This window comes from Schistocerca cancellata, chromosome 2, assembly GCF_023864275.1.
Source record: "Schistocerca cancellata isolate TAMUIC-IGC-003103 chromosome 2, iqSchCanc2.1, whole genome shotgun sequence".
Taxonomy (NCBI): Eukaryota; Metazoa; Arthropoda; class Insecta; order Orthoptera; family Acrididae; genus Schistocerca; species Schistocerca cancellata.
In genome coordinates, this window is record NC_064627.1 from 447,112,374 (window position 1) to 447,132,790 (window position 20,417).

Below are 20,417 nucleotides of genomic sequence, written 5' to 3' on the forward strand. Positions count from 1 at the left end.
ACAATCTGACGATAGTGTCTCCAGTAGCAACTTGCTAATTGTGTTATATTACAAAAGCTTTAACTTAATTTCACAGGCATGTATACAAATAAGCACGGCTTTTGAAAATGGGCATCTCTAGAACAGGCTTAAACAAATTGTTGTTACTTCAGCATGGAATACAGTAATTCGTACTAGGTGCACAGTCTTGGGTTGGTAAGACCTGATGTCAGATGTAAACAGTCCTGCTTAAAGATGCTTAGTAACATGGCAATAAATTCCACTCTTTCTCGCCGCTGAACTGAATGGATTATCAATAATAAGTCTCACATTAGAACAAGGATATCTTTTTTGTTTGGTTTCATGAAAGGTTTTGCTTCCTTGTTTTATTTATACCGTTGGACATTATTGGAACAAAGAGAAAAACCTGTGTGTGTGTGTTGTGTGTGTGTGTGTGTGTGTGTGTGTGTGTGTGTGTGTGTCATGAAGGCAGTGGCTGAGTGCTAACGTGCACAAATGAAATGCACGTTTGCTTTTTCATTCCGATCATGTCCATTGGTGTAAATAAAATGTGGAAACAAAAGTCTTTAATGAAACCACATTAAAAAGTTATCCTTGTTCTAATGAGAGACAACCATAATGAAATTATGTTAAGTAAAATGTGACACAATGATGCTTAAAACACTAAAGTTGGCAGTTTTCGTAAACAGAGAAAGAGAGGCACAAAATCGATAGCTTCTTGTGTTACGCCTGCCTACATTTCTGACTTTCTAGGGTCAGTCTGCTGATGGGTGTAACAAGAGGATTTTACTATACTTAGAACTACCATATGAGGGAGAGTCGAAAATTTTCTAGCCTCACAAATAATGACAGAAATTCCATAATACCAATTAATTTTTTAATATAATACCCATGTACAGTAATACACTTCTGGGCATACTGAGAACTACTGCAAACCATTCAAACAAAAGGTCTTTCATTTAGAGTTTAGTCAAGCGTTCACTGCATCATCGTTGTCAAATCTCATCCTTTGAGTTCTTTTTTCAGGTTTGCAAAAAGAAAAAAGTCTGATAGAGCCAAATCTGGAGAATATGGCAGATGACGTAACGATTCAAACTTGCAATCGTGCAGAGTTTCCAGTGTTGTGAGGTCTTTGTGCACCAGTGTGCGGTCCTGGTGCAAAAGAACTCCGTGTGCCAATTTTCCACACCTTTTTTTCTTTATCTCTTCTCTCAGATGGTGCAGGAGCGTGCAATAGTACAACACATTGATAGTTACGCCCTTTTGCAAGTAATCCACCATAATTACCCCTTCTGCATCCCAGAAGACAGATGCCATCACCGTACTGGCTGATTTTTGCACCTGGCATTTTTTTGGGTAGGGGATGAAGGATGTTTCCATTTTTGTGACTGTTGTTTTGTCTCAGGATCAAAGTGGTGAACCTACGTTTTGTCCATTGTCACATACCTTGCAAGAAATCCATCTTCATCCGCTTCAAATTGGCAGACGTTTTCTTCACAGCTCTGAACACACTCTTATCTGATCTGTATTGAAGTCTTTCAGGACCCACTGAGCTGAAGCTTTTCACATTCCCAAAATATCCACAACAGTGCCATGAGCACGCCCATGGGAAATTCCAAATGTGGTTTCAGTGTGCTGCAACGTTGTTCAATGTTTCTGCAAAATCATATTGTGAATTGCAGTCACTGTTTCCTCAGTGGCAATGGTGAGAGGCCTTCCACTTCTTGGAGCATCATCCACACTTGTTTTTCCTCATTTAAAGTTGAACACCAAGTTTTTCACTGTTGCGTAAGATGGAGCACCATCCTTAAGTGTGTTTCGCATGTCCTCCGCAATTTCCTCGGGCTTCATTCCTTTCAAATGGTGATACTCAGTCACAGCACGGTTGTTGATTCTCTCAATATTTGCCATTTTGCTTACACTATGGTATACAATGCATCCTACTGGCAAACTAATGAAGCTGGAGCTGCGAAATTTGACTTGCATACTGACAAAGGGTCAGTATAAAACTAGGTGGTGGTGTTTGTGTGAGACATTATGGTAACTATCTTGGGCTATAACCTTTTCGACTGCCTCACATATAATTCAAAATTTTGTGCTTGGAAGCCAGTTAATATTTTGTTCTGTGTTACATGAGGTTTCTAATGTTCATACCTCTAACTCCAGTTGTACAAAATCTATGTCACATGGTTCCTTCGTTTTGAACCTGTGAAAGAGTTCATTGTATTCAGTAAGACAAAGTTAGTCCACTTCCGTCATACTGCCAAGTACCTCACATTGCCAACAGTGTCCTAATTTTCAATAATTTGCATTATTCTGTCATCGTATCCTAGTTTTTGATAATTTTATCTGTTTTAACACATACGTTATTTGCTGTTCTGAGAATGTATACTGTAAGAACACTTTTGGCGTTCTTTTTATGCAAACACTCCCACTGACTTTGATTCTTCTTTGTTTTTGCCCCTCCTTTCCATGTGTTCAGAGAAATAAAAAGTGCAGTTCAGTAGTCAGAAAAACTCTTTAAGAATGCAGTATGATATTATGCTATTGTGCTGGTTAAACAAATGCATGATAAAGCATACAACTCTGGTCAGATTATGTAAATAATACAACATAAATCAAGCTCGTTCAAGGATACAACACTAATGAAAAATAATTAAGAACTGTTTGGAGAAGTAGATTGGAAGTGACTTCTTTCATTGCTGAACCATATACCTTTTCTATTCTCCTAATAAGCATTTGCAACTGTTTTCCCCCACAATTAGAGTTGGATAATTATTCTACATTACTTTGCTCTGGATAAATACCTGTGTTTGTATGACGGCTGTGACTATGCGGTGTCAAGTTGTTGAGGATGTAAACAAACAATACTAGTTAGTTTACATGGCTGTCGTCCACAGCAAGCATAGAAATATTCGTTTTGTAAATAAAAAGTGCCTTGTCTTGCTGTGAGAAAAGACTGTTTTTATTTACAAAACGAAAACGATACTTGACTTATTGACTCTTTAGTCAATTAATTATTGAGTCTGGTGCACCATCAATCTTATTATATACTGTGACTACATCACAACTTAGTGATTCTTGGACTGTCTTATAGGCTACTAATATTAAATACCAAATTTATATGTAAGTGACACTCTTGTTTGCAGATACAGCACATCTCTCTCTCTCTCTCTCTCTCTCTCTCTCTCTCTCTCTCTCTCTCTCTCTCTCTCTCTCTGTGTGTGTGTGTGTGTGTGTGTGTGTGTGTGTGTGTGTGTGTGTGTGTGTGTGTGTGTGTGTGTCCTTTTTGTCATCATTATGTGGTTATTATTATTAAAATTACAATTTTTTTTAAGGCTACAAGTATGGCAGCTCGCGGCGAGTGTGCAGCAGATGTTACTGCAATAGAACAACGAGCTGCATTGTATTGGACATCAGCTCTACCTCTCCTGGAAAGACTCCAGCGAAATCAGACTATTCGTGCACCACATACCAAACTTTTTGAGTATCACGGGTGAGTATTTTAAGTTGCAGCTTGTAAAATAGATTTTTGCGCCATCCTCTCTTGGCACTCTGTAAAGAAATGAATAACGAAAAATTTTGTGGGTTACTTAAATTTTAAAGTTCTAGTTCAAAACAGTCATGGTTCTAATATTATTCAGTTTGCTACCTAAAGAAGTTTTGTTGAAGTTGTGTAAATTCCAGTAACTTAATATTTATATATTTATTTTCATATGTGCAGGAAGGAACTGTCTAGTGCTGAAATCAACACCTTGATTGAAGAAGGCAGATTCTTCCTTGCATGTCAGCTTATGAAGGAAGACAAACACGAAAGAGCATTAGAAGCATTTGAACAATTAAAATCTCCTTATGCTGCTTTTTACCGTGCATTAATATACAAGAAATTAGCTGAAGAGCAGTTTCAGGGTCAGCACAGGGAAATGATTACAAGTGAAATGAGATCACAACATATTATTCTGCTTACCAAGGCTAGGGAATGCTTTTACCTTACATTAGATCGGCTGAAAAGTCCAGGTGTTGATAGCAAACATCCTTTAAATGCAGAGCTTGGTGGTCATATAGAGGAGATAGAAAGTCAGCTACATCACATTGATACGGATGTGTCCAGGAGTGATGGTGAGTTTCATATGTGTGTCTTCATTTGATGTGTGTTTTGTACTTGTATAAATAAATAGTTCTTAAGTGTTCAAACCTCTAACAACGCGTTTCATTTGGCAGTAAATCGGAATGACGTGCTGGATGGTCTTTCTTTAGAAACCGCATCTTCAGAACACTCACCAGTTGATAATGGACATATGTTCATTGGCTATAATGGGACAGTACAGAATTCATTTGCACACATTTCCAGTCGTAACAGGAGTGCAAATCGTCTTAGTAGCACTCCATACAGGAGCAATAACAAATGTGATACATCTGATGCCCAAGAGATTAGGAGAGTGGTAATATACTGATCTATAGCAAATTAAATCAGTCACAAATAGTCAATTGTTGTTATGATGTGATTGTGATTTTGTGTGGAAGTAAATCTCTCTCTCTCTCTCTCTCTCTCTCTCTCTCTCTCTCTCTCTCTCTCTCTCTCTCTCTAGGAAGCTCGTCCGAGCCCAGAGCGTTTAGATGCACAAATTCGGCAGCTGCTCCACAACAGAGATTCAGTTCTGCAAACAGTGACACAACATTCGAAAGCAGTAATGGAAAGTGTTAAAGTTATTATGGAGGAATTAAAGGACTGCAAGAAAGAGATGAAGGAGAGCAAGGAAGAATTAAGAGGATACAACCAGGAACTAAGGCACAACAAACAAATGATAGAGGAATTAAAGGTAAAATTGCATTCATATTGATAACTTCATACAGTTGCATATATTTTATTGGTGTCAGCTATAGGAAGAACAATACAGTGCCATATTTTATTTTATAAATTAAATTGTACACTTAAATTGTGAACAATTAATGAAGCATTTACTAGTAGAATGCTGCATTTGATGTGGGTAGGAAAATCTTATGGATGTCAAACATTTTGCTGTTGCACATGAAAACAACTGGTGGTCATTATTCTTGCCGAAATCTGTAACCGCGCTTCAATTATTGGTATAATGGTTGTGTTCTTGGGTTCAATAAGATATATCTGGCACTATTGGTTTACTTTGGGCTCCTGTTAATATAGATCTCCTATTTACAAAGGGCTTTCAAAAAGTTTTGCACAGTTGTGCCCCCCGCCCCCCCCCCCCCCCCAACCTAATGTAGGAAAATGGAATTTTTTGTGAAGGTACTTGGAACATTTGGCTATACATTGAGCCTACAAATATGTAGCCTCCATCAGCTGTGATGCATCTGGCCCAACGTTCTTTCCATGATGTAAATGCACTTTGGTAAAATTCTGGGGATTGACTTTTAGACCATCGCTTAATGCAGGAAATAAGGTATTTCTCACTATCACATGTTTTACCATGTAGGTGGGCCTTCAGACGACCAAAGAGGTAAAAATCAGATCGAGCCAAGTCTGGACTGTAGGGAGGATGAGGAACAATTTTCCAACCCATTTTCCTGATTTTTTTCGGCGCCATAAAGGCTGTATGGAGTTTGGCATTGTCATGGTGTAATCTGATGAGCTGACCCTGAAGCTGTGGCCTGTGAGCCTTGAGGGCACGTCACAGCTTGTCCAATGATAAACAGTAACGGTCCCAGTTAATTGTAGAGCCAGGTTCCAAAAAGTAAATGAAAATGACACCACACTGATCTCCAGAAGGAGAGAAGGCCTTCACCTTTCGGCCTGCTGTTCATGGAAGTCTTGGTTTCTTCTTCCGAGGGGAACCCAGATGGTGCCTCTCCATGAATTGGGTTTTGCCCTCAGATTCAGACAAAAACAACCATGTTTCATACTGGGTAATGGTGCCATCAAAACACTGTTTCCGCTCTTCAGTAAAGATCTTCATGAGACCCTCGCACACATTCTTCATCATCATTTTCATTTCTCTTGTCGATAATCTAGGCACCCAATGTGCACAGATTTTTTTTGTACCCTAGTAACTGTACTAGTAATACCACACTACCCAATGACAAATGAGTCATTTCAGCAAGCTATTGTCATCACGCACCTGTCATTTTGGATGATTTGATCAGTGGTGTCCTTATTCACATCACTCACTACCATCGATGGTCTACTGCATCATGGATTGTCGAGTAGAGAGAAATCACCTTCCAGAATGAGATTTTCACTCTGCTGCGGAGTGTGTGCTGATATGAAACAGCCTGACAGATAAAAACTGTGTGCCGGACCAAGTTAGAGTGTCGGTCCGGCACACAGTTTTAATCTTCCAGGAAGTTTCAGAAATAGTCTTCTGTAAACCTCTGCAATCACCACTGGATACTGCTGTGATCCACTGTGTCCTCCACATAAACAGGGAGCAACTTCCTGTGAATCGATGTGGCAGTCATCCCCAGTCTGGAAGAGGAACTCCATCACCGAACATTGTCACAACCTGACATCTACTTCACAGTCCATTATGGCTCACCTGTAAATAAAAGAAAATACTTTCATATACCAACTTTAGCTAAATGTTCCAAATGTTCACAAAAAATTTCATTCTCCTCTTGCAAAAAATAAAAAAATTAGAGACAACTGTGCAAAACTTTTTAAACACCCTTTATACCAGAATAATGTAACATCAATATCAGAATTGATTTACAAGGACATGAGAATTGGAAACTATATAATTTGTGGAAATAGGATGAAATTTGTAATAGACAAACTGTAAGCCTTAGTCATAACGTAATAGTTCCACTTCGTGAAGATGAAATTATCATTAATTCTTTCATAATTTAAAATCGGCATGAAAATTAAAATTTTCTATTTATTTATTTATTTTTCAGGCTCAAGTACAGGAACTGAGGAAAGAAACCCTGAAACTAAAGAAAGGACAATCTCATGTAAACTCGGAACTTTCACAGGTTTGTTTGCAGTGAACGTATTTTTGCTGTTTAAGTTAAATGATTTATATTACTCTACAATACTATAAAACACCTGCATTCATAACTGTATGACATTTGAAGAATGCTGATAACATTTGTGTTCCAGTACTTCTGACAGGTACATTTAAAAGTGGAAGCAAAACTTTTGGAAGTGTGTGTGTGTGTGTGTGTGTGTGTGTGTGTGTGTGTGTGTGATATATATTACTTCCTACCGGCAGTATTGAATTTTGTCTCTTGAGAGTAAATACTGGTCAGGCAGGCACTCTCTCTCCCTAATTCTATTGTTTTCTCAAGTGAATTTTTCTTTTATTACAAGTAGCATCCATATTATCAGAAAGCTTCAAATGTATATGGACTTGGGGCATATTCTTTGCATGACTGTGCACTGATGCCAGAAGTTAATCACATAGAACACAATATGAAAATATTAAAGTTTATGTAAATGCATCTGATGAGATAATTTTGAAAAAGTACTTGGATTATGCAGGTATATTTTATTTTGCAGGTGTGTGATACTGAAGATGATCTTTATGCATTTGATGAAGAAGACTATGCAGAAGATGTGACAATAGCAGCCAGTCATATGGGAACATACCCACCTTTTCAGCCCTTCCCTGGTTACCCAGATTATAGACCTGTATCTGGCATAATGGGCACTTCAAGTGTGCCTTACGCACCACCACCGCCGCCGCCACCACGAGAAGCTCATCCTCAGTTAATACCACCCACACAACCAATGGGTGGATTTTTCCGTGGTGTTGAGCCTGCGCTGATATATCCCCCAGGAACTGTTGGTTATTATAGCGGCCAAGGTGCCCTTCCATTCTCCGAAGGCCAGCAGTTGCCAGATTTCCGTGGCCATCAGGCTCCTGCATTTTCTCGCTTAGGAACACATCCTGATCCACAAAACACTCAACCTGAAGTAAAAGTATCCCTTACATCTGCTCCTGTCAATGTTGTTATTACATCTTCTGATACCTTACCTACAACAGTTCCTGTTACACAGCCCATTCTGAGTGTAACTATACCACCACAGCATAGATTGGGAGGGATGCCTCTTGTTCAGAGTGATCTTGGAACTTCCATGCCTCAGGCAATGGTGTCCACTACATACTCAGCTTCAAAACCTTTACCTCTGACAACCACACAAACTTCATTTAGTTCAACATCCCATCTTCAGCAGCAGCTACCACCTTCCCAGGGGGCAGTATCAAATGTAGGACGACATACTGTTCCTCATGCTTTTCAGATAACAATGCCTCCTCAAGCTCATTTACCTCAAGTATCATCGCTTGAGAAAGGTGCTGCATCCCTTAGCCCAGTTCTTCCAATAGCAACCAATTCTTTACTTTCATCTGTTCCTTCTCCAGTGTATTCTGCAGTTGTCACTGAGAAAAATTTGGTGCCAAAGGAGACAAGTCCCAAATCACGTCAAGCTTCAATGGGTTCTAATGCTGAAGAAGAGAATGTTGCTGAAACAGATCATGACCCATGTCCTGACTTTGAACCTGTGATTCCATTGCCTGCTGAAGTTCAGGTCATGACTGGTGAAGAAGAGGAGACAGTACTTTTTGAAAGCCGGGCTAAATTGTACAGGTAAAAAAAATATTTTTTCTCCAGTTTTCTACCCTGCAGTACTGTAAAAGATGTCATTGCCATTAATTACTATTGGCTGGTCTAGTGTTTGAGAGGGGCTTGGGGGCGGGGTGGGGGGTGTAGAGAGAAATTCCAAATTGCAGTATGTGTATCTGCAAACAAGTTGAGAATTTTGCTACACAGTATCTAAACGTGCCGCATAAGCAAAGGAAACATTGTGGTCAACATAGCATAATTAAGCAGCAACTCTGATTTATTATTATTATTATTATTATTATTTGCATAAAGACCCTGTAGTATAATGCAAAGCATTCTGCCTCATTGAACATTCCTGCTGATCTTCCAAAATTCTCTCATTGTTTCTCCATAGAGTATCTTTCCATCCTCAGTCCACTTCGTCCCTGTTTTCTTTGGGACTTCATTCCTTGACCTGACGTTCTACTTATAGATCTTGTCTCACTATATTTATCTGTCATTAGTTTCTATAGAATTGATTTGTGTTTTTGCTAGATCGAGTTTGACTTGTGCGGTCCATGGTACTGTTGACTTGACCACTTGTAATCGTGTCAAAATTCTGTTAGTGAGTCTTGTAGGTGGTATTCTGTTGATCTGCCTGTAGAACTTTAATCTTCTTTTTCTGACATTTGCTGCTGGGTTTGACATCTGTTTGATTTTCCTAGAGTATAATCCGTATATCTCTTCTGTCAGATTTGGGCCGAGAATTTTTCTCAGATTTTGCGTTCTTCCTTCGGTATTCTTTCCATATCACTTTTCATATGGAGTTTAGAGTCCCACTTGCATACAGTATTTCAGACTTGATTACTGTGTTGTAATGTCTCATCTTTGTCTGAATGGATATGCGTTTTGCTGCAGGCTCTCTTCATTTTTTGTAGTAGAGTCTTCTGTGAGATCTTTACTACTCCTGTAAGTTTGAGGATTTCATCCAAACATTTGAAATGTGTAACGCTTGTTTATCTTGCAATATATTGTCTCATTTTTGTGTGTTTAATTTTCAGCAGAACAATTTAGACTACTGAAAGAGATTTTTGGACCAACTTTTTCTGTATGTTCTTTTAGTATTTTTATTTGTTTGGTTGCGGTTGCTTCGTTATGTGAGAGTGTAGCCAGGTTGTCTGTGAAAGCTAGGTTTGAGATTTCTGTCTTTTCATGGGATTGCCCTAGTTGTGTTTTTCCTTTTCCCATTCCCCATTACTTTGTCCAGGATTAGGTTGAACGATATTGGTGATAATCTGTTGCCTTGGTGTATTCCAGTTTTTATCGTGAAGGGGTCAGAGATTTCACCATGAATTTAACTATCGATCTAGTGCCAGCTATTGTCTATTTCATACACCGTAGTGTTTTTATGTTGAGTCCTTGTTCTTCTAAGATGTTGACCAAGGACTGTCTGTCAATGGAATCGTGTGCTTTCTTGAAATCTATGAAAGTGCAAATGTTCGACTATTCGTGATTGCTTTGATTTTAGAATCGTTTTCAGCTTGAAGATTTGTTCTGTGTGTGTGTGTGTGTGTGTGTGTGTGTGTGTGGCGCCCGCGAGTGTATACCTGTCCTTTTTCCCCCTAAGGTAAGTCTTTCCGCTCTCGGGCTTGAAATGACTCCTTACCCTCTCCCTTAAAATCCACATCCTTTCGTCTTTCCTTCTCCTTCCCTATTTCCTGATGAAGCAACCTTGTGTAGCAAAAGCTTGAAATTTGTGTATGTGTTTGTGTTTGTTATTGTCTCTACCAACATACCAATGCTTTCGTTTGGTAAGTTACACAATCTTTGTTTTAAGATATATTTTTTTCCCACGTGGAATGTTTCCCCTTCTTCAGATATTGGTGGAAGTGTGCCTTGCCTGGGCGAGTGGAAGTGCATTCCGGTGTTAAGACTCTTGTTTCAGGTTCAGGGCAATTATGGATATCAGAGAAATAATGTGCCAGTTTGTGACGGTGCTCTTGATCAGTTAATGCAAGTTTCCCATCATGTTTTGTGAAACGTAAGTCCTGTAGAGTTATCTTGTGTCCTTGGTGTGGAAATATTCCTCTGTAACGTGCAGTTGCTCCTTGATGTACTTTCCCTTGGTTTACCTAGTTGGTTTTGCTTCCTGTTTTCTGGAATTATTAAAATGATGTAAGAGTTCTGGGAATTTTTGTACAGTTGTATTCGTGGAAGGACTGCCTTTGTCTAGTGTGTGTTCACATTCAGTCCCCCACCACGGCTGTTTAGTGTTCTTTCTATGTGGTATCTGTTCATTTGCTTTTTGTGTGGTTTTTTACTATGGAATTCTTCCTATTATTGCTTTATATTGTATTCTATGATCTTTTTTGTGTCAAACTCGTCTGTGTGTGTTCTTTTCTAATGATTTTTTTTTTTTTTTCAGTGTACATTTGATTAGAGTTAAGTAGTGGTCAGAAACGGCATTCACACCTCCAAGAACTTGAATGTTGTGGATCTCGTTCTGGACTGGGTAGGATATTGCTACATGGTCTATCTCGAATTTTCCCATCTATCATCATCATCATCATCATCATGATCATCATCATCATGATCCTCATCTTTCCTTTCTCAGACGTTATGCCTGATTAAAAATGGAAAGTGAAGCCGATCTTGATCAAGCGTGACTTCTTTTTAACTGTACGGTATATGTTACATTGCATTTAGGAACTTTCGGGTAATTGAACATGTATAAATAATTACAGATTTCTGTAGTTGTATATATGTTTGGATGTAGCTGTATTGTGTTGGTGTACTGGTGGATATTGTGTGGTATGACTTCTGTAGTTGATAGTATAATTGGTATAATGTCAACTTTATCCTGATGGCGCATGTCCTTGACTTCCTCAGCCAGTTGGATGTATTTTTCAATTTTTTCTCCTGTTTTCTTCTGTATATTTGTTGTATTGGGTATGGATATTTTGATCAGTTGTGTTAATTTCTTCTTTTTATTGGTGAGTATGATGTCAGGTTTGTTATGTGGTGGTGTTTTATCTGTTGTAATGGTTCTGTTCCAGTATAATTTGTATTCATCATTGTCCAGTACATTTTGTGGTGCATACTTGTATGTTGGAACGTGTTGTTTTATTAGTTTATGTTGTATCGCAAGTTGTTGATGTATTATTTTTGCTACATTGTCATATCTTCTGGTGTATTCTGTATTTGCTAGTATTGTACATCCGCTTGTGATGTGATCTACTGTTTCTATTTGTTGTTTGCAAAGTCTGCATTTATGTGCTGTGGTATTGGGATCTTTAATAATATGCTTGCTGTAATATCTTGTGTTTGTTTGATCCTGTATTGCAATCATGTGAATCCTTCCTTCTCACTGTATATATTGCCTTTTCTTAGCCATGTGTTGGATGCATCTTGATCGATGTGTGGCTGTGTTAGATGAGATGGGTGCTTGCCATGTAGTGTTTCCTGTTTCCAATTTACTTTCGTTGTATCTGTTGATGTTATGTGATCTAAAGGGTTGTAGTGGTGTAGCCGATGTATTTATATGAGTGATTGCTTTCTGTATTTTGCTAGTTTCTGCTTGTTCTAAAAAGAATTTTCTTAAATTATCTACCTGTCCATAATGTAGGTTTTATGTTGATAAATCCCCCTCCTCCTTCCTTTCTGCTTAATGTTAATCTTTCTGTTGCTGAATGTATGTGATGTATTCTATATTTGTGTCATTGTGATCGTGTAAGTGTATTGAGTGCTTCTAGGTCTGTGTTACTCCATTTCACTACTCCAAATGAGTAGGTCAGTATTGGTATACCATAAGTATTTATAGCTTTTGCCTTGTTTCTTGCTGTCAATTCTGTTTTCAGTATTTTTGTTAGTCTTTGTCTATATTTTTCTCTTAGTTCTTCTTTAGTATTTGTATTATCTATTCCTATTTTTTGCCTGTGTCCTAGATATTTATAGGCATCTGTTTTTTTTCCATTGCTTCTATGTGGTCACTGTGGTTATCCAATATGTAATCTCCTTGTTCAGTGTGTTTTCCCTTTACTATGCTATTGTTCTTACATTTTTCTGTTCCAAAAGCCATATTTATATCATTGTGAATACTTCTGTTATCTTTAGTAATTGGTTGAGTTGTTGATTTGTTGCTGCCAGTAGTTTTAGATCATCCATGTATAGCAAATGTGTGATTTTGTGTTAGTATGTCCCAGTAATATTATATCCATAATTTGTATTATTTAGCATGTTGGATAGTGGGTTCAGAGCAAGGCAGAACCAGAAAGGACTTAATGAGTCTCCTTGGTATATTCCACGCTTAATTTGTATTGGCTGTGATGTGATATTATTTGAATTTGTTTGGATATTACGTGTGGTTTTCCAATTTTTCATTACTATGTTTAGGAACTGACAGAAATGTCTGCTTGTGTCTGTGTGTGTGTGTGTGTGTGTGTGTGTGTGTGTGTGTGGATGGATGTGAGTGTGTGTGTGTGTGTGTGTGTGCGCGAGTGTATACCTGTCCTTTTTCCCCCCTAAGGTAAGTCTTTCCGCTCCCAGGATTGGAATGACTCCTTACCCTCTCCCTTAAAACCCATATCCTTTTGTCTTTCCTTCTCCTTCCCTCTTTCCTGACGAGGCAACCGTTGGTTGCGAAAGCTAGAATTTTGTGTGTATGTTTGTGTTTGTTTGTGTGTATCGACCTGCCAGCGCTTTTGTTTGGTAAGTCTCATCATCTTTCTTTACAGATATATTTTTCCGACGTGGAATGTTTCCCTCTATTATATTCATGTTAAATAATTTAGTTAGATGTGAATGTGTTGAGGTGACCTTCTTTAGCCAGAAATTTGCTATTTTATCTTTTCCATGGGCTTTCCAATTGTGTGCAGAATTAATTGCTCGGGTGACTTCATATTGCAAAATTATCACTTCAGGCATTTGTGGTATCCTCTTGTATGTGTCTATTTCTGCTTGTATCCACCGTGCATGCCTGTTATGTTGTACCGGGTTTGACCATATGCTGCTCCAGAAGTGTTCCATGTCTGTTATGTTTGGTGGATTCTCTATTTTAATGTGTGTTATCTATTGTCTGGTAAAATTTCTTTTGGTTTGTGTTGAATGTTTGGTTTTGTTTCCTTCTATTTTCACTTTTTTTTTGTATCTTCTAAGTCGTTTGGCCAATGCTTGTAATTTCTGCTTCTTTTCATCTGATTGCTCTATCGCTTCTTGTTATGAGATTTTACCTAACGTTTTTCGTTTTTTGTCTGATATTTCATTTCTTATAAATTGTGTTAGCTGTCCAATGTCTTTTCTCAGTTTTTCTATTCTGATCTGTAGCCTGTGTTGCCATGCTGGTTTTGTGGGGTTTCTTCTGTGTGTTGGCTGGTTCTGATCTCTGCCTAGTGTGTATATTTAGTGTAGTGAGGGCTCCTATGTAAACCAGTAGTTGTAACTCTTCCATAGTTGTATTTTCATTTATTTTGTTGTGTATGATTGTGTTGATAGTTGTTGTTGTTGTTGTTTCGACTTTGTGGGTTATTTGGTGGTCTATGCAAGAATGGTCTAATGTCTGTATTTGTGTCTTTGTATTCCATATATGTCAGCTGAAACTTTTCTTCTGTATCTAATGTGTGTCACTTCGTGTTCTATTTGTGCTTGTTCTGGTGGCTGTCTTAAGATTTCGTTTTCTTCTGATTGTTTAATTGATGCGTGTTGGTCTTTGTTTGTTTGCTCTGGGATGTTTGAGTCCAGTACTGTATTTTCTTCTTCTGATTGCACATTATTTTGTTCCAGTATTTGTTGTACTTGTTGTTTGATGTTTTCTAATTCTGACAGGGATATCCTGTTGTTTTTGATTGTTATACGGATCTGATCAGCTAGTCGTTGTTCTGTTAAAAATTTTAATTCTGGTTATCTGGTAATAAATGTTGTGTATACTTGTGATCTGTATCCAGTTGTGTTGGTTCCTAAGTTTGTTGCTTGGTAACAACAGAACATGAGGTGTTGGTTAACTTCACCTGACCATCTCATCCTCTGTCTTTTTCCTTCTAGAGTGGTTGCAGGAAGCATATGCTGCAAATCACCTCTATTTGGATTTAAATAATTTTCCATGTGGCTAGCAGTGTCGTTAACATTGTGGACGGGCATAGGGTTCAAGCGTCGTCCCCGACCACGACAGCACTTGTCCGAGGCTTCATTAGTTCTGTCCTGAACCAACTAATCACACTAAAAGGGGGGTTAGCCCTATTAGTGGTTTGTTCTTTTCGTCGCCTTTTACGACTGGCAGAACATACCAGAGGCCTATTCTTTTCCCGGGTCTCCACAGGTTATTATTATTATTATTATTATTATTATTATTATTATTTCATACAGTGTGATGAATTAGTAAAGGTATGTCTACAGCTCACTTTTTGCACATGCTTGCTTGACTCACAGAGCAGCAATATACATGCCATAGTTAGCTGAACACATCGGTTCATTGCCTCTTAGTTCTTGCAGTCCTGATCAGATGTTTCTACAAAAATTGTAATATTTTTTTGGGAAACTGATGATGCATCTCTCTGGGCAAAATAAGGTTAGATGTAATAAAATTTACAGGTGAGAAAATTGGAAATAGTGGTTGTTTTTTGGAAACAAATTATTCATACACAAGTTTCAGTAACTAATTTCTTGTATGATACAAAATGTTATTGTGATTTATCCTGAAAATTAAAGTACATAATGTAGGTTCTGACAGTTTATAAATTGTACTTCAGTTTTATTATGTTTGTCATTTAATAAATGTTTTATGGCAGCAGGTGGACAACAATAATAGAATATTAGATATATGTCAGAGATTATTCTAAAACTGTAAGAAAGCTGATGCTGTAACAGCTGGCTCCACACAAACAAGCCATGAAATGTGTGGTGTCTGCCACAAATTTCCATTTCAAAGGTTTATTTAAAAATTCAAGTAAGAAACTTTTGTAATTTTAGGTGTTAATGTGTGAGTTACTCAGTCATCTGCTTTAATAGTTTTGTTAAGATGGTCCTCTGGATGGACTTCTAGAAGTAGCACTAAGTGTGCATTATTAAGTTTGCTAGTTCATGTGGTCAGAAACATTCAAAGTACTGCTAAACACCTGTACACTTGTAAACAGACTGATTGTAGTTGTCTTTTGTCATCAAACAATGCTTGAGTCTCACCAAGGATGGATAGCTGTGCACCTGGTATGAGAAATCCAGTCTTGACAAAACACACACATGAAAAATATAGGCCTTCCCAGTGCTCCAGAAACTGTCAAGTGAATGCCCAAAGTTGAACAGAAGACATAAAGTGAATGCATCTTACAACCTGCAGTGGGACTGAGAGCACGCTTTTGCTTTCGTGTTATCTAAGAACTATTTTTACTCAATCTGTTATTGGGTGTCAGTAAGCGAGAGTGTTCTGGGAAGCATGGCAGTTTGCACAGATTTCAGCACCAATCAATTTTGTACGTCCATTCAACTAAAATTGCTGCTCTATTGTGTGAATATCCTATCCAAAAGACTTGTAATGCCAAATTAATATCCGTTCTTTTGGTGTGTTGCAACAAAATGTAAGATTTTTGTAGTTTTAAGTTTGTCTTAAATTGTCTTGATAATCCATCTGATAAATTCTCAAATTCCACAGAAAATAGTTCTTCCTTTCTAATTTTAATTTGAAAGTTTTTCCTGCATCCTAACAGTTCAGTATTATAATTATATATTGTATATAGTCCTCTTTTGATTTGTACATCATGTCGGAACAGTTCCCCCAGCCCGCATGCATTTTACAGCCCATCTATTACAAAACAGTGCTACCACTAATTTTTAACATTGACAGTGCCTCCTCGCACATTGCAACAGTATCCTATGGACACAGTTTTGAACTGTTCTCAGCTTTTAAAATAATTGTGGTGCTACAGTTTCAGTGCAGTGCTGCAAAATAGTAGCTACTGTTTTGCAGCACTGCACAGGTAAATTTACTAATTGTCAAATGATCATATTTGGTAAAGGATATATCTATCGGTCCTCATTCAGCTCTTTCTGTCCTTCATTTTTGTCTTAGTAAAGGCCTAAACAGAACTGTACATTCTCTTTGGTATTTCTAAATTATACTGTTAGTTATGATTTTGAAGACATGGCCATAGACACAATTATTGTAAAATTGGAGCATTCCTTGTTTTCAGTCAGAAGAAACTCACTTTGAGAGATAATGTGCTGTTAATGGTACTTGAAGTGTCTCTTCCACTTTGAAGTCTGCTCTCCCCCACCACCCTAAATCATCATATCGTTCAAAACATTGCAACACAGTGGAATGGCAGGTTATCAGAAGTATCTGCAGATTTTTCAGGAGATGTAGTGTGACTAAAGCCAACCCCAGTGATCCAGAAGTGTTTGCACTTAAAGAAGGTTCATGTTGACATATTGGTACCAGAAAAGTCAGCTGCCTTCCCTCCCTTCGATGACATATTTACAATTGTGTATTACTTTCTTGGGATGTTGTGACACCCATTTTCAGATCACACTGTTGCTATGGCACTATAGTAACCAATTATTTCTAGTTTAAATACAAGTGGTGTCATAATATTTTGACACAGCATGTACTTCAAATACAGCAGTAATCAGGTGGTGGTTGCTGTGATAGTTGAAACCAGGAATACACTACAATTGTGATTTTTCCAAGTGAATAAACATTTTTAAAAATTCTGTTTACAAATTAATAAAACAATCACGAAGTGAGTGTGAGATCTTTTGAAACAGATGGGAGTGTGAGTGACTTTTGCTGGAAACAAATGAAACACCAGTTCCATTTTAAATTAGCTGTAATTATGAGGGATGCTAATGTGAAAGGTTTTTCCATGATCACATAAAATTGCATACTGCAGGACTTCAAAATTATCGAAACATTAATTGTAGTTTTTACGTGTGTTAAAGTTTCATTGCATTTATATACCCTATTGCTACTATTTCTCATTGAGTTTTTAAGATAGGACCATACACAGTTAGACTTACGAAATATGTAACTTTTTCTGCAGATATGTAATATTAAATACTACCCCTGTATCTCAGCGCACGCGCGCGCGCACACACACACACACACACACACACACACACACACACACACACACACACACAAAATGACAGATTTTCCCTGTAATATGGTTTCTGGAAAGCATTTGCAGCCACTCTCTCACATTATTTTTTTTTTCCCCAGGTTTGTTGAAAAGGAGTGGAAAGAACGAGGAATTGGAAATATAAAACTACTGCATAATCAAAAGACGGGGAAAATAAGAATACTTATGCGTAGAGAACAAGTCCTGAAAGTCTGTGCTAACCATTTCATAACTGCTGATACAGAACTAGTCCCAATGAAAGGCATAGCTTGGATATGGGTTGCAAATGATTTTGCTGATGAACAGGTGAAGTTAGAGAAATTGTGTGTTCGTTTTAAAACTCCAGAAGAAGCGACAAGTTTTAAGGATGCATTTGAGAAAGCCAAGAACATTATTAGATTGGCACAAACATCAATAGAAGATGAATCTACAGTGTCGTCAAGAAGTGCTAGTTCAACCAAAACTGTTGACTCAGTTGCTTCATCACAGGACAGTTCCTCCTCGGTTCTCAAAAAAGAAATTTCTAGTCAATCATCTGTAACACCTTCATCTACAGCTCCTGTATCAGTATGTGTTACAAGCAACAAAATTACTGTGGGTGGTTTTACATTTGCAAGTACTCCAACTTTCAAGGATAATACAACACCTGAAGGCAAAACTGTTGATAATGATTCCTCAAAAACAAATGTTACACAGTATGATGCTTCAAAAGTGAGTCCGTTTGCTACCTTCAGTTTTGCAATGCCGTCAAAACCTGTATCGTTCCCTGAAGTTTCAAAGCCAGTGGCAGTGGTCATGGACCCATTTAAGACAACTTCCACACCAGATACTTCAACATGCATTACAGTGGCGACTCAGAGCCAGGCTTCAAAGCCAGGTACCACAGTTTCAGAAAGTTCAAGGATAGCTGTTTCAAAACCTGAAGTTTCTAATTATCCAACACAGTCTCACCAAATAGGAACATCACAAGAAGTCACTCAGTTTGGTTCTCAGAGAAATATGACTGCAGTGGAAACTGAAAAAGCTGGAAATGAACCACTGATGTTTTCATCTAATTCATTAACATTTGCAGATCTTGCAGCTAAATCACCTGCAGGAAAACCTGCATTTGCAGCAGATTCAAATTTCAAAGGATTTGAAGGTGCAGGTAGTGTTGTGTTTGGAAGTACTCAGACATCTCAGAAGTCCAAACCTCAAATTACTCAAAGTTCACCAGACAGTCTGCCAGAGCGGCCACCTGAAGATTTTGTTCCAACTGCTGAGTTCAAACCTGTGATTCCTTTGCCAGAATTAGTTGAAGTGAGAACAGGAGAAGAAGATGAGGAAATTATCTTCGAGGAAAGATGCAAGCTTTTAAGATTTGATGGAGAAAATAAGGAGTGGAAAGAAAGAGGCATAGGGAAAATGAAGCTGTTGCACGATCCAAAATCGGGCAGGGTACGCTTGCTGATGCGGCGTGAGCAAGTTTTGAAAGTCTGCTGTAATCATGCCGTTACTACAGCTATGAAGTTTAAGCCACTGTCGACTTCAGACAGAGCATGGTACTGGGCAGCTCAAGATTATTCTGAAGGAGAAATGCGCCGAGAATTGTTAGCAATAAAATTTAAGACAACAGATTTAGCAGAAAAGTTTAAGAAGGCAGTGGAAGATACTCAAGCAAAGATGATAAACGACAGAATACCTTTAGATGGTAGCATTAAAGAGGAACTATCTGCAGAGGGTAATGATGAGAAACAGTTGAAAGAAAAATTAAGAACAGGAGAGGGCACTAATACTGCATCAAATCTTTGGGAGTGTCCTTCTTGTCACAAGAACAACCCATCAGATTCATCATCTTGTCATTCATGCAACAGCAACAAAATACAAAAAACATCTGCTGAGGATTCATCTCCGAAGTCATTATCTGAATTCAAACCAAAAGCAGGTTCATGGGAGTGCAAATCTTGTTATACAAGAAATGAGGGAACATGCCGCACTTGTGTTGCCTGTGAAGCAGCGAGGATAACTACTACTACTACTACTACTACTACTACTACTACAGTGTCTACAAGCAGCACCACTTCTGACCAGGTCTCAAAACTAAATTCACAAAATATCGTTCCTCTTTCAGAAGCTTTCAAACCAAAGCCTGGTTCTTGGACATGCAGTGACTGTTATCTTACCAATGAAGAGAGAAATAACAGATGTGTTGCTTGTGATAAAATTAGGCTTGGAAGTGATGGAAAACCCATTAATGAAAGCACAGCAGAAGATAAGACTGCATTTAAATTTGGAATTCCAAGTTCAAACACTGAAAGTTCATCAGGTTTCAATTTGTCTCGCTTTTTGCCTACATGTGACGTTATGACATCTGTCACAACTACAACTACTATGGGTATGAGTACAACTACTAATGCATCTTCCTGTGTTTTCTCATTTGGATTTCCCAAGCTTAACACACAAAACAAAGATGGTGCAGCATCATTCTCTTTTGGGAGTTCAACCGAGTCACAGAACACATTAGATCCTGTCGGAACATCATTGAAATGCGACTTGGCTGTGGAACGTGACACACTACCAATACAAAGTCTCTCATTTGGCTTCCAAGTCCCAACAAGCTCTGTTGACACACCACAGGTCAAGCAGTTGCCTGAAACTAAGAACACACCAACCTTTATATTTGGAAACTCATTGCCTGCTACTAAACCTACAGGAGCTGCTGTGACATTTGGAGCAGACAAGACTCCCATAAAAGAAAATAAACTGGTGCAAGTTCGTTCAGGTAATAAATGCATCATATATTATTGCATTTTAATT

General features: G+C 38.1%; 1 protein-coding gene across 1 annotated transcript in view; it reads left to right on the top strand.

The window, feature by feature from the left end:
- The window catches only part of LOC126161936 (E3 SUMO-protein ligase RanBP2-like), a 329,323-nt gene that overhangs the window by 194,003 nt on the left and 114,903 nt on the right, over window positions 1–20,417 (top strand). Inside the window, exons 13-19 of the mRNA XM_049918109.1 lie at window positions 3,339–3,496; window positions 3,725–4,119; window positions 4,222–4,442; window positions 4,590–4,820; window positions 6,871–6,948; window positions 7,475–8,565; window positions 17,723–20,382. Of these exons, the coding sequence (XP_049774066.1) occupies window positions 3,339–3,496; window positions 3,725–4,119; window positions 4,222–4,442; window positions 4,590–4,820; window positions 6,871–6,948; window positions 7,475–8,565; window positions 17,723–20,382 (4,834 nt within the window). The remainder of the gene's footprint in view (window positions 1–3,338; window positions 3,497–3,724; window positions 4,120–4,221; window positions 4,443–4,589; window positions 4,821–6,870; window positions 6,949–7,474; window positions 8,566–17,722; window positions 20,383–20,417) is intronic.